The sequence below is a fragment of the Hirundo rustica genome, chromosome 2 (genome assembly GCF_015227805.2).
Source record: "Hirundo rustica isolate bHirRus1 chromosome 2, bHirRus1.pri.v3, whole genome shotgun sequence".
Classification (NCBI taxonomy): domain Eukaryota; kingdom Metazoa; phylum Chordata; class Aves; order Passeriformes; family Hirundinidae; genus Hirundo; species Hirundo rustica.
Genome location: NC_053451.1, coordinates 47,844,366 through 47,858,890, shown reverse-complemented (window position 1 = coordinate 47,858,890; position 14,525 = coordinate 47,844,366). Strand labels below are relative to the sequence as shown.

At 53.3% G+C, this 14,525-nt stretch overlaps 1 protein-coding gene across 1 annotated transcript; it reads right to left on the bottom strand.

Annotated features, from left to right (window-relative positions):
- Nucleotides 1-9,727: 9,727 nt before the first annotated feature.
- PDX1 (pancreatic and duodenal homeobox 1) lies at nt 9,728-13,386 on the bottom strand. Its single transcript, XM_040055250.2, has 2 exons — nt 12,990-13,386; nt 9,728-10,116 (listed from the first exon to the last, which is right to left on the bottom strand). Exons 1-2 carry the CDS (start codon nt 13,384-13,386, stop codon nt 9,728-9,730), a joined length of 786 nt encoding a protein of 261 aa, XP_039911184.1.
- Nucleotides 13,387-14,525: the final 1,139 nt, after the last annotated feature.

Genomic DNA, 14,525 nt, shown 5'->3' with positions numbered 1-14,525 from the left:
TTTCCAGGCAGGTTCCTCACCGTGTCTGGCAGTGCCACTCCCTTCCCTGTCCACACAACCTGCTCAACTCACTGGCTCCTTCCTAAGAGCCCAGGAGAATGCAAGGGCCAGTTTGAAATGTTATGAGCACAGTCAGCACAAAACGATGATTCATGCTGAAGGAATCGGGGGTGTTTTTTTATTTGACCTTAAACGTTTAGCCTCACTCAGGCTACTTTTCCTTTGTGAACATCACGCTCTATATAGGAAGGAAGGAAGGAAGGAAGGAAGGAAGGAAGGAAGGAAGGAAGGAAGGAAGGAAGGAAGGACAGGAAGGAAGGAAGGAAGGAAGGAAGGAAGGAAGGAAGGAAGGAAGGAAGGAAGGAAGGAAGGAAGGAAGGAAGGAAGGAAGGAAGGAAGGAAGGAAGGAAGGAAGGAAGGAAGGAAGGAAGGAAGGAAGGTAAGGAAGGAAGGAAGGAAGGAAGGAAGGAAGGAAGGAAGGAAGGAAGGAAGGAAGGAAGGAAGGAAGGAAGGAAGGAAGGAAGGAAGGAAGGAAGGAAGGAAGGAAGGAAGGAAGGAAGGAAGGAAGGAAGGAAGGAAGGAAGGAAGGAAGGAAGGAAGGAAGGAAGGAAGGAAGGAAGGAAGGAAGGAAGGAAGGAAGGAAGGAAGGAAGGAAGGAAGGAAGGAAGGCTGCAGTGTGGCGGCGCGGCCGGCAGGCGGCGGTGTGGCGGCTCCCGCCGCGCTCCGCAGGGATGCGGGCGATGCCAGACGCGTTTCCTCTCCAAACTGTGTCACTGCCTTCATCTGACCTCACGAGAGGAGTCTGGCACATCCCTCCTCCCCTCCCTGGGCTTGTGCCGCCAGGGATCGGTATAAAGAGTTTGAAATACAAGACTTCAGCCAGTGCTGCCATGTAAAACACGACCTCACGGAGCAGAACCTGCCAATGGCTGTGGCACCATCTGGAGAGCCCTGGTGGCACTAAAGAAAGCTTTTACATGTCCTACACAAACCATGTTTGAATGGCTGAACAAATCCCTCCTCCTTCTCCTCCTCACTTTTCTATCCTCAGTTCTCCACACTCATCAAACCCCTGATATCCTTTTTTACAGCTTCTGTGTAAGAATCTAGTCCAAAGCCCATTCAAATCAGTCCCATTGGCTGCAGTTAGCTTTGGACCATGGCCTAGATCTCCTTTGCTGGCTCTTGGCTTTATGCCTCTTCCAAGCCCCCAGCTGGAACAGTCTCTGCCTCTTTGAAGGCTCCTTTTCATCAAATTCCCCTTAGTCCCTCTTCTTTCAGGATGTCTCTCTACACTGAGTAAGTGATGGCTTCAGAAAGCATATTGGAATGTAGCAGAGCCCATCTAAGAAATGGCAGAATATGGAGAGACTCCTGGCAAAGGGGAATATCTTCTGGAGTAGCAGGGAAATTAAGGTGGCCAACAGCCAAGTCACATCAGGCTGCAAAAGCAAACTCAAGCAAAGTGAAGAAACTCTTCTAGTAGCTATGCTGCACCCATGGCCCCTCTGCTTCCCTGCCTGCTCCTTCTGGGCCTCCAGATCCTGCAGAAGCTCCTGCTTTGTGTCAAAGGTAGTGCAGGAGCAGCTGTGCAGTGAGCTGTTTCCAAAATGAAATAGATTTCATTTCAATTTTTGCAGGATGATGAGTATTTTGTTGGATTGAGGAGCTGATCCAGCTGCTTCTGTTTGCTGCAGAAACAGGAGGCAGAGAGGGAGCACTAGGATTTCGGATTAATGTGGCGTGCCACTGCACCCTCAGACTGGGGTGTGACAGCTTCCTGGCTCTTGCCCATCCATTGCTGCTCTCCAGTTCTTCCCTTGCCTGGTGCTTCCTCCATCTGTATCGTTGCTTTCTGCCCCGTGATTTATTCCATGTAGGCTGAAGGAAGGGGAAGGCTTGAAAGAAAATGGTTCCTCTTCCCCTCCTCTCTGCCCCTCTTCTGGCCCCCAGCTACAATTCCTTCCCTATGGCATGGGGGGAAGCACTATCTCTTTAGCTGCTCCCTCCCTGGATGTTTTCCAGCTCCTGCTGCATGTTCCTCCATCACCCCCTCCATGCCCCATAACCGGGCACGGTGCCAGGCTGGTGTTGCAGGGTGTGCAGAGGTAACACCACACCTCCCTTGATCTGACTTCCCGGCTCCGTGTGGACACGGCCTGCAGGTGTCACCTTGTCTCTTCCCAGGTCTGCATGCCACCCAATAAATGCCCCGTGTCTCCTGAGCCTCTCTCCCCACGCTCTCCCGAGTGTTTATAGAGCTACAGCCAGTGAAGAATGAAGCCCTGGCCTATCTAGGGATCACATCTGGAGGAGAAGCAAGGACACTAAGACTTTCCAAACAGCTATCATTAGACCCAGCCCTCCTTAATCCAGCAGCTGGGACACCACTGTGAGCATGGGCTATTCCAGATCTTCCATGAGCAGTGCTGCTGTGTGGCTTGACTCACTCCTCAGAGCCGAGCTGAGGGGATGGGATAAAAGGAGACACAGGGGCAAATGGGACTTTGCTGGAGCAGGACATAAATCTGCCACCCTAAATGGATTTTTATCTCCTGCATCTCTGCAGATTTTCTGACAATTTCCAGCGCTTGCATCTAGATGAATTTGGATTATTTTTCATGGGAACTGTGAGACAGCTCTGTAAGATATTTTGCCAAGAAAGAGCGTCACTTAGAGCCCTGAGCAAGCAGGACTCTGAGCACCTGATTTGTCATAACCAGGGACAGCTGGAACAAACCCTGCATATGACAGCGAATAAGCACTACTGCACAGCAACTGCATTAAATGGAAACCTCTGCCAGAATCACAACATTTTCCTTTAGTGTATGGGCCAGGAGGAATGTGGAGGCAAGTGAGAAAACTCCATCACATTACACGGGGGAATTAAGCTTCTACAAGGAAGGTGCAAGCTGCAATTAACAGCTAAGTAAAACACACAAAGTACCTGGTTTCTGTATCGTGACTTTTCCCTAGAAGCCAAATGGCATTCCCAGATAATGACCTCATTGGTGTCATAATCCTGTTGCTGCTGAGGTCTTGGCATTACATCAGTCACCTTTTTCTTCACCCTTCTCCATTAATGGCTCACTCTGGCTTCTCCCCATAACAAACCCACGGGCTTCAAGCCCTCATTTGCCTCTCTTCTGACCCCTCCTGCTTGCAGTGCCAGCTCGTCCTTCTGGCTGTCCACCCACCGACAGTGCTGCCTTCCATCACTCTCTGGAGTGCCTTTCCTCTACTTGCCTTGTAGGCTCATCCAGTCCAGCTTCTGAGTTTGAGCTCTGGGAACCTGCTCTCAGTAATTTCCCTAAAAACCTCTCATAAGGCAGAAGTTGCCTGGAAAGTTGATTTTCTTCACCAAAGCTTTTCCTTTGGCTTCTTGGGAGGCTGTTTTAAAGAGAAGTACACTGTCCTCTCCTTGCTATTAGGGCAAGAAACAGTAGGCTATGACTGAAATATGTAAGATTGGTTGGATGCTAGGAAAATGCACTCATGGTAGGAGTAATGATGTTGCTCTGTTCCAGTGGAACTGAGAAGACTGTGAAATCTGCAGTTACGTAGGCCTTAGTGCAGAGAACAGAACAACATGTCTGAAGTGATCTTACTTTGGGCAGAAGAACAGAGTAGAAAGCTCAGTGGTTCCAGTTTCGGTTCTGTTTTTGCTCCTTCAGGGGTGCTCCTAAGGAATCCCTTCTTTGTCATGAAAGGGTCATGCAGCTTTACATTTTATGTCCCTTTCCTCTGCCTCTGCCTCCACCTAATCTCATGCACAGCTCGAAATGCTCTCTTGCACACCTGCCATCATATGTACCTCTTTCTGTTTGGAGTGAAACTGTGTCACTAAAGTATGTGGGATGAATATAACAAAACATCAGCGATGTGGCAGCAGAGGGTGAAGTTGTGAGCAGGTTTTCAATCACAACTCCAGCAACCAGCCCGACTTTACCAACAAGTTCTATCACACCCATTCCAGAGTGAAGGATTTGATGCCTTTCAAAGTAAAAGGAATTTCCCCCTCCTCCCTCTTTTATGACCGTTTTCATTTTTTTTTTTTTTTTGATAAAAATTCATCTTACAGAATGGATTAAAAATAAAAATAATCCCCAAACAGGACTTGCTATCCTGCCACTTTATCTTGAGCAATGTCACCTCATGCAGTCTCACCCTTAGCCAAATACTGACTCACCACCAAGGGCTTAGCAGCAGAAAAGGAGAGAGGGCATACCAGATGAGAGATCAGCTCTCCTGGCTGGAATCCTGGCAGGGAGTGAGCGGCACGTGTTTGAATCAGAGGGACTTGAGCCGCCGTGCTGAAATGTTGTTAAAAGCCGGAATGCAAGGGGGCTGCTTTGCTACCGCTTGCTGCAGGGTGGTGCAGCCTCCTCTCCCGGAGGGCTTGTGCTCAAAACATGACTTGGAGCCCTACGATGCCGCGCCCAGCTGAGGCTCCCAACGGGTAACTGTTTGCTTTTCTCTGGAGAAGGGTTTGGGCCCAGGCAAGTGGTGTTCAAACACTAGTCTTTGCACAGTCCAGGACCTGGTATACCTCCCCTGGCTCCACCTTGGTCCTGAGACAGCTGGGTCTGCCAGCAAGGGCTGTGGGCACGCTTTGCTCTCTCCAAGGGGAGCTCCATCCCCCGTTTCTGATTTCTTCTTAGAGCAGTGAAGTCTCTAATCCCTGCCTGCCTCTGCTCGGTGCTTTGGGGTCTGCAGGGAATGTCCAAAGCAGGCACAGCTGAATACGCAATGGCACACATGGCTCGTGTTCAAAGAGAACACCAGAGCGCTCCTGATTGCTCTTAAACACAACTCTTCCACTATGCAATACCGAGCCGAGCCCTGGTCGTGGAGACACAAATCATTGCACCCTCTGCTTTCTCAGCCTGAGGCGTGTGTTTTACTTTTGAATCTTAAATCACTCTGCCAAGGGTTCTTTGAGCAGATGCCTTTCTTTTCCTGTGTTTGGGTCAAAGAAGAGGGAGAAAATGAAGATGCCACTGTCAGCAGCTCACTGTTCCCATTGTTCTCTGCTATGAGACAGAGCCAAGCGACCCCTTCTTTGCCAGTGCTTCTCAGCAAATGCATTGCATTTGCAGTGGTCATTGCAATCTTCTTGCCTAGTTGGTCCTGCTCACCTACATCTGCGGAGTTTCTTCCCTTTCAATCTATTGTTGGGTTGTTTGTGAAGAATATTCCTGTTTGCAAAGGCACCTAAATCTTGTGACCAGTGAATCCTGGGGGATGGAGGCAGACATCAGGACTCCTGTGAACGTGCCTAAAGGCACCTCATGCAGAGGGAGCACAGCCTCTCTTCCTTGCAGTGGAGCTGCTGCTGGAAGCAAATGATTTCTGCAACAAGCCCTGATATGAGGCAGCAAGTACGTCAGACCTTATAGTAGAGTAACCACGTGTTTGAGTTTCCTACTCCATGAATGAGGCTGGCCAAGCCTGATTCATCACCAAGGAACGCTGGGGAGAGAGGCACTCAGCTCATTTCCTCTGCATTTTATTTGTTCCTGCATATGCTGTGATCCCCAAAGTGCTGGGGAACAGAGGAGCTGCATACCAGGACAGTAAGTAGTGGGAGAATAGGAGATGTAGAAAGACAAAGATTAGGAGAAGCCTTGCCTCCAAGCACTTTACCCTGTGCTCCACCATTCTTTGCATGTGCAGTTAAAGCACTGCTGGGGCACGTTGGTGCTGGCATAGTGCAGGGAAGGACATTGGAAAAGGTTTTGGAAGCCAGTGGGACAAGAGCGGTGATGATAAATGTTAAGTGTTAAATGAATGTAAGTAGTGGGTGGGTGAAAGTAGATAGCAGTCACTACTGACACGGACACTACAGTGTTTCCACATTTCATTTCATTTCATTTCATTTCATTTCATTTCATTTCATTTCATTTCATTTCATTTCATTTCGTTGTCCTCCCTAAATTTCTTCCTGATTGCTGTATAGATTATCCTGAAGATCTGGCCACCATTCTTATCCCCATCCAGGGAAAAAGAAAGCAGAAAGCATATTGCCTGTCTGAGTCAGTTTTTTGGAAGCCCTGTGTGTGCATGTGTGTTTGCATGGTCTGCCTGTGCTGATGTGCAAAGGTCTCTCTAAGCTATAAGGAGTGAAGGGAGCACCGTGGCATTTCTTTCTACTCCCAAAACAAGCTGTGAAACTCAGCACGTAATCCTCAGCCACCTCTGCCCTGTGTGGAGGACAGACCAGGAGGTGCACTGCCCAGGCCATGAGGCCCTGCTTTGGTGGTTGTTTCAGGGCTGGCATCCCATTCCTGGTTGCACTTCAAAGCACCAAAGCCTTTCTGAGCAATATCTCATCTCTCAGCCTGCAGCATCTCTGTTCAGCTGTGTTTGTGGCAGCAGCAGCAATCACGGAGTAGGAAGGAGCAACCTTCTGCATTGATTTATGGGCATAATTATCCATAAATGGAGAGCTTTTCAGACAAAAATATGGGGTTTTAATAGAGGAGACAAGTTACAATCCTATTTTCCGTGTTGCCATTGCCGCAGCATGGTGGGACGTGGTCCTGTTGTGGGGGAGGTGAGGCAGGGTTGGCAGCAGACAGTGGCCCGTGTGTGACAGCAGCCCCGAGCCCTGCCGGGAGGAGGGAGAGGTCCTGCCTTGTGGTCTTCCGAGGGATGGCAGTCAGTGTCTCCGTAGCGCAGAAGCAGGAGAACGTTTTCCCTGCAGTATTGGGGGGATGCATCTGAGCAAAGGAGGAGCAGTCGAGACTCACAGCCTCAACATCTTCCCTGGAGCCATAGGTAGAACTGATGTCTCCATAGCTCACGACGGGGTGGATGCCATGTCAAGGTGCACCCAGGAATATGAAAATTGACCTGAATCTTGCTCAGCTTTTCCTTAAAATAATTAACACTGAACACATACAATTTTTGGTGGCCTATCTCTCCCACACCTGCCTAAAAGACTTCACTATTACCCAAGAAGTAAATAAAAAAATGTCTCACTCTCCACTATCTCTTGTCTAGTTTTCAAAGTATTTTGAGAGTGTTTTATGGATAGTCTATCCTAGGGTTAATTTATTTACAAATAAATCATAAACTATTTCATAAGGGGAGGTGTCTCTTAAGTAGATGGATATATCTGATTTTGGTGAGTTGACAAGGCTCTAGTGGCCCTGTAACTCCCCCTGTCAGCCTTGCCTTTCCCCAGCACTCTGTAGGGCTGGCTGTTCTGTCAGGTGAAGTTACTCGCTAAACAAATAAACTATGTCAGCTCTTAGAAGAAAAGTACTTTATTCATTAAAACCAAACCATGCAGTTCTGATTCTGCTCCTACTACTAAAAACACCTTGGCACCGTGGTCAAACGATTTATATTGATTGTGCATGCTCTTCGTTTTCAGAGCAGTGCACAAAGAAAATCCAAACCGAATGCATTATACTGAAGAAAGGACAGGTGACGTTTCAGCTACCGCGTATGCAGCTCAGCCAGGGCAATGTGCTCAACAAAACTTAGAATAAAATCGAGATATTTCATGTGAAAAACTTCCTTTCTGCAGCACTATCTGTTTTTAGAGTGGCTCCTGAATTGTAATGTCAGTGTCAGACATTCTAAAAGGTACATGGTTTACCATGTACCGCTTCATGTTACCAGAGGCAGTTCAATGCTGATAAATAGTGATTAAAAGTTCTGAGGTTTATAAATGGCTTCACGTCCCCCAAAAGTTTAAGAAATATTACTTTAATTAATACGTGCTTTGCTTCTTAAGCAGAACAGCTTTATTTGAATTTTGCTCGTATAATGATTAGTAAAAGGTCTCACTCATTGACTGCATTTTGATGAATAAGGATATACACGTTCGGATGAAACATTTCATAGGCAACTTGCAGGAAAAATTACCAAAAATAGTCTTGTTTGCACACAGATATTAGTGTCCCCCAGAGGAAAGAAAAGCAATAGACAAATTACACCTTCAGTTCAAGTTTCCACCTTAGCGTTAGAAGTTTCATGTAAGACAAGAAAACCCCGAAGAGCTGCGCCAAGCTGTTTGCTCTCCCCCTCGCTTTCAGCAGAGGGACTGGGAACATCCTCTGGCCAGGGTGCGGCAGGTTTGTCCTCCTCGTTTTCCTCCTCCCGTGGCACCCCCGGGCCCGCAGCGCGGGGAGGCCGGTGGCGGTTCCCGAGGGATTCTCGAGGGGTTGCTGCAGGACAGAAACCTTCCCGTCGAGGAAAGAAGGCAGATCCGCCCGACCGACAGCAAACCGGACAGCTCCAACTTCCTTCCAGCCGGTGTTTTCTGTTTCTATTTCGGCTGCGGTTTGTTCCCCACTCAGTTGGAGTCCCCGCCGTTGTCGGGATGGGGAAGATGTTCCTAGAAGCGGGGACGGCAGGCTGGGCCCTGGCACGGACTCCGCTGCCCATCTTCCCGCAGGGAAGCCTCGGCCGGGCTCTCTCCCCGCTCCAGACCGGAGGGGCCGAGCTCTCCTGCACACCTGGCCAGGCCGAAAAACATCACCCAGGTAAAATCCCCGGTGCTGTGCAGCGCCTCGGGGGGCAGCCGGCCCCATCCTCTGCTGGGGTGTCAAAACATTTCCGCAGAGAAAAACCATGCAGAGAGCCACGCCGGAACAGGAGCTCACGCTGCAGAGAGGTTTCTCTCCAAGGCAGAGTCCGAGCTTGCGAAAGAGTTGGAAGGAAGAGACGCAGGAGCTTTTTCCCAAAGGACAATGCCCCTGGGACCGGCCCTACCCCAGATATATCACGCTGTCTGTTTGCTGCTCGTAGAGCACCCGCGACTTTTTCTGTTGCATCCCTGGGCTCGCATTCACCCCTGGAAGAGGCGAGCACAGCCCTGGAGCCGCGGAGCCCCCGGAGCTCAGACGGGCGCGGAGCCGCGGGCGGCAGCGCAGGGTCCCCGCGGCCGCTGGCCGAGCCCGGAGGAGGGTCTGGCTACCTGTGCCGGTCATCGGGGGAGACAAATCCTGCCCGCAGGACACGTGGGCTTTTTCTTTTCAATTTTTTTTTTTCAATTTTTTTTACTCTCTCTCTCTTTTTTTTTTTTTTTTTCTTTTTTTTTTCTCCCCACCCCCCCTCCCCCCTTCTTTCCCAAAACTAAAACAAAACAAAAGAAAATAGGTTCCAGTTTCCAAAGAAGTAAGTAACAGTCCTGAGAGAGTCCTGCGTAGAGCCGATGCCCTGGGGCGACTGGAAGGGACGGGGACGGCGGCGTGGACGGCCCGGGACACTCGGCTCCGTGTCCGCGCTTGCGGACCGACGGACGCGGCGGGACGCGCGCTGCCCCCGAGCAGCCGTGCGCGGCAAGGAAGGCATCTTCCCCTCGCTTCTCCTCCGGTTTCCAGACCTCTCCGTGTGCCCAGGGTGGCACACACCGTCGGTGGCCACCTGCGAGCCGCCTTCCCCGGGGGAAGCTGGCCCGTCGGGCTCGCTGAGGCGCGGGCGGCCCGGGGGAGCGGGGCCCGGCTCTCCGCCGTCCCGGCCGCTCCCTGCGGCCTCCCCCGGCGCCCACAGCGACCCTGTCCTTGTCACAGCTGGGCATCCTGCATTTACTTAACGGGGGACGCGACTTTCGGAGTGGAGGCACCGCGTTGCCCCGGGGAAAGGCGCTAGTGGGTCTGCTCGGCACGGCACGGCACGGCGCGGCATGGCGGAGGGAAGCTGGCGCCAGCCTCTCGGCTCTTTTCCGTGTCCCAGCCTTCTCCTCGTCCCGGGCCGTGGGGCTCCCCGCGGCTCACCGAGAGTCCTGCTGCCTTCTGGGGACTAAGCTGGGGGCGAGAAGGTCCCTGGATGCTCCCGAGGGAAGGTTCCCGGCGGGGCATGCCTGGAGATCCTCCTTGGCCTGCAGCTCTCCGGCGGACACTACGCAGTCTTGCTCGGGGTCGTTGCTATTGCCCGCCCCTCGCTTTTTGTCTTCTTCTTTCTTCCACTTCATCCGCCGGTTCTGGAACCAGATCTTGATGTGCCTCTCGGTCAAGTTCAACATGACAGCCAGCTCTACCCGCCGCGGCCTGGAGATGTACTTGTTGAACAGAAACTCCTTTTCCAGTTCCAGCAGCTGCGCCCGCGTGTACGCCGTCCTCGTCCGCTTGTTCTCCTCCGGTTCCACCATGTAGGATCCCCCTGGAGAGAAGCGAGAGTCAGTCCGGGCCCGCCCGGCCCGCCTCGGGCGGCGGGGACCACGGCCCGGGAGCCCTGCGCGGTGCGGAGGATCCGCGGGGGGAAGCAAACGGGGTGAGGGGAGCTCTTCTGCGGGGCTGAGTGAGGTGGTGCTGCTGGCGGCAGTCACAGCTGCTGCTATTATTTTATTTTATTTATTTTATTTTATATTATATTATATTATTTTATTTTATTTTATTTTATTTATTTTATTTTATTTTATTTTATTTTATTATTTTTTTAGCTATGATTTGGATGAGGTTTATCAGGGAAGCGCCGTCTCTGGAGCCGAGGGAGAAACTCACGTGCCACCATTTGCGTGACACTGAAAGCTCAGAAAGGATCTCCGATCCAGGGCCGCAAATGTTCGGGTTCGTGTTAAAATTAATTAAAAAAAAAAAAAAAAAAAAAAAAAAAAAAAAAAAAAAAAAAAAAAAGGGAAAGAAAAAAAAACTCCACCACACACACAAACCAAAGCAAAATGGGGGAAAAAAAAAAAAAAAACAAAAAAACCAAAACCTTAAAAAAACCCCAAACAACAACAACAAATCCTAAACCAAAACCAGAGCAATAATAATAATTATAATTAGTGTGCCTGCCGGGCCGGGCCGGGAGCTGGACCTCAGCCGCTCCATTTCGCCACGCTGATGATACTTTGGGTTTCTTGTTCCCGTAAAAAGCGACAGCAGCGGGATCGCCGCAGCCCTGCGTGGGCACGGGAGCACAGGTAGCACAGGCGGGCACATTGAGATGGCCCGCAGGTGGGCACGGAAACCCAGCGACGCTTTCGCCAGCGCCAGCGCCCGTCTGGGAACGTTTTGGGGGTTTGATATCATCTGCGGGGAATGGCGCTTTAAACAGCCGGAATGAAATAATAATTTCAGGAGAGATACGTAGACTTTCCCACTGCTCATCTTCCTTATTCCCACGGTTCTGTATTTATATATACAGTGTTTGTAAATGTAAACCTATGTATGAAACTTATATATGTATTTAAAATACATATTTAAATGCACATATAATGTTTGCAAAGTGATGTGTATATATGTGCGTATCTAAATATTATAATCAATGCATATGCGTATAAAAATGTTGGTAAATCTAAACCTATGCATGCGTGAGTTTGCATCTGGGGGGAAAAAAAAAAAAAAAACAAAACAAACAAACAAACAAACAAACCCAAAACTTGTTCTGTTTCTTTAAGCTAAGCTGGAGCTACCGGGAAGGCGGACTGTCGGATGGCCGAGGTCGGTCGGGCCCGGGGACGAGGCCGGCAAGCCCGGGGCGAGCGTGTGGCACCGGGCCGGGCTCGGCCGTGGCCTCCCCGACCGCCTTTTCCTGGCAACCGTGCCGAGCCCCGCAGCATCCATGGACGCCTAAATCCCAAAGGTTTCCATGAAAAAGAAATCGTCGGGCCGTACACGCGCGGTACAAAACGTGCCGGGGGTTGGCTGCGAGCTCTCTGTGGCGCCCGGCACAGCGCGGTGCCCCTTTCTCTTCCTGCGGCGTGCTCCGGCACGAACCCTGCACGCACATCACACCGACCGGGTCATGCGCGGCCCCTGCCTGCTCCTTCGGGGAGGGCTGGGCACGACAGCCAAGAATTTTGGGCTTCCACGGGGAAAGTTTCGCTTTCCTGCTGGTTTTGTCATTCTTCGGGTGCAGGAGAGAAAAAAAAAAAAAAAAAAAGTGTTGTTCAAAAGTTTAGCTTAGTATTACTATTACTACTGTTGATGCTGTTGTTGTTGCTATTATTATTAATAATAATAATAATCATCCCGAAATTCAGTCAACTCATGGAAAACAATGATTTTCTCTCTCCTTCTCCCCACCTTCGCCCTGGCACGGTCCCTGCCGCCGTGTCCGCGGCCCGGGACAGCACGCTCCTCTACCTTCGTAGGAGGATGCACCTCTAGGGAGACCGGGGATGGCCACCTGTCCTTCCCTCCCCCTCGGTCTGTCCCATGCAATTCCCAAACTATTTCGTGGGGATTTTAACACTCCGGTCCTTTTTCCAACTGTCTATTTGAACAAAGCCATTAATATAATATTTGCCGTATAGGCGTGACGGAGGCGCAGGACACGATAACATTGTGCAGGCAGAGACAGAAATATTGTTGGGCAGCGGAACTTTCTGCCTAGATAGAGTTTCTTCCCCTCACTGGCAGCTCTGTTTCGTTTGTGCATTGTTTTCCGTGCCCCGGTTTTTCCACTTGGAGAGGTGCATTTGCGGGTAGAACACTCCGGGGAGCAGGAGGAGCGGGATAAAGGGGCCAGGAGGGGAGGTGGGCTCTGCCACGAGGGGAGGCAGCCGAGGGGGTCTCGGTGGCTGCCCTGAGGGCTCGGGGGCTGCTCCGCGGGCGCACGGTGGACGCAGGGACGGGGGCAGAGGGGCTGTCCCCTCCCGCCAGCCCTGCCGGCCGCTTCCCCGCCCGCTTCACCCGGCAGGTGCCTCCGCGACCCGGCCCCCGAGCGGAGCGCACCGCGCCCGCGGGGGCACCACGCCGCTCCAGGAAGCGGCTCCCGGGAGGCGTCCCGACGTCCCGGCTTGGACGCAATTAGTTAATTGGGGAAAAATAATTCGTTAATAATTGCTGAGGCGTAGGGAGCGGTGAGCCCGCCGGCGGGGACTGGAGTGCCGGCTCCCTCCTCAGCGTTCGACCCAACACTAGCAGCCCCAGAGCAGAGGTTCTGCAGAGGTTGGCGGAGGGGAAACGACCCTCCAGGACCTCTCCACGCTGCATCCGGGCGGTGGGAGCTGGACCGGTGCAAGGGAGGCTCCTGAGAGCCGAGAGGGACAGAAGCGGGGGAGGGCAGAGGGATGCGGCGGGGCTTACCGGTCCACTGTCCCTTCCAGGCGTGCGATTTGGTGGACTTCATCCAAGCGAAAGGCACCTGCACTCGGGGCTCCTCTATAGCCCCCGTGTCCGCCCCGTCTGCGAAAGGCAGCGCGTCCTGGTGGGGAGGAGGAAGATGAGGGTGGTGGTGGTGATGGTGATGAAGGTGGGAGACCCCGGCATCCTCAGTGATGGGGGGCACCTCGTAAGGTGAAATGTCTGGCGGGCTGCCTTGCTCGAGAGCCCCTAAGGCGCTGGAATAAGGAGTCTGTTGCTGCCTGCCCATGTACAGGCAGGCGGGGGGGCTGGGGTTGTAGTCCTGCGCTTGGGCTCTCTGAAACGCACACGACTCCTTGTAGAGCTGCGCCGAGGCGTAATACTGCTCCTCGGTGTTCATGGCGAGCGGGGCCGAGGGGGCTTCGCAGCTTAGGGACACATAGGGCTGCTCCCGCTGGCGGAGCCCGGGATGCCTCTTTGACAGCTGGCGGCCCCGCCGGGCCCCACCGCCCTGCCCGGCTCCCGCCGCCTCCCCATAGGCGCCTCTCCCCCACGTGAGCCCTCCCGCAACCCTCCGGGGCGGGGCGCGGGCCGTGGGAGGCCGCCCGGGATGGCCCTGGTCCCGCAACCCCCTTCCTTCCCCTCAGGCGGGCCGACCCCGAGACCCTCTCCCCTTCTGCCGGGTGCTGCTCCCCGCTTTGGGGTGAGGACCCCGCGGCGGTGGGCTGGCGGGGCCTGGCGGGGGCTCGGCGGACTGCGCAATGCGCGGGGCGCCCCGGGACGGATGGTCCTTGAACGCATCTTTTCCCTTTCCCTCTCGCTAGCCCAGAAGCTGCTCATCCCCCAGTGACCCCCGGGCACGGAGAGGAAAATCCTCGAAAGGTTCCTCGGAGGGTTCCTCGGCTCTTGGAGGGGTTTAGCGACAGGGTACTTTTGGCTGAGAGGGCATCTCCCCCAGGGACGTGGGTGTCCAGGGACGGGCAGGGCGCTCCCTCGGGGATGCCCGTGCTCCGGAGCCCCGGGCGAAGGCTGGCACCGGCCGGTGGGGGTCCACAATGCTATCACCAGAGCGAGCGATAGGCAGCGGATTGTTTGTCCAAGAGGTAAATTTGGGAGCCTTCCCCGCGGCTTGGGCTGCAATGTGTTGACCCTCGGAGATAATGTGCTCCGAGCTGGTGCCGGTTGACTTGGTGACGAGGCTATGAGGAGGCGGAGAGCTACCGAAAGGGACAAAGATCATTTCCCTGCCTCCCTGCGCTCGGCCCGGCCGCCGCTCTCTCCAGGCCGGGTGCAGGCACGCTTCCTATCTGCCCGGCCCTCCGCCTCTCGCCGCCGCTTCCCGGACACCGGCGCTCCGGCCGTCGCCGTCGGGGATCGCTCCCGCGGCTCCCTGCCGGGCGGGTGTGGGTGGCCCGCCCCGGCCCGGCCCGGCCCGGCCCGGCTCGGCCCGCGGTGATGCAGGCCCTGAGAGGCGAGGCAGCCGGGTCGCGCTCCCTCGCTCCTGCGCCCTGTCCCCCCGGGGTCATCAACCCGCCCAGT

Bases quoted from the DNA above. Each gene is read 5' to 3' on its own strand.
- PDX1 (XM_040055250.2), bottom strand. From the start codon at position 13,386: ATGAACACCGAGGAGCAGTATTACGCCTCGGCGCAGCTCTACAAGGAG. The intron at 10,117-12,989 runs GTAAGCCCCGCC...GCTTCTCTCCAG, and splicing joins CTGGAAGGGACAGTGGACCG to GGGGATCCTACATGGTGGAA.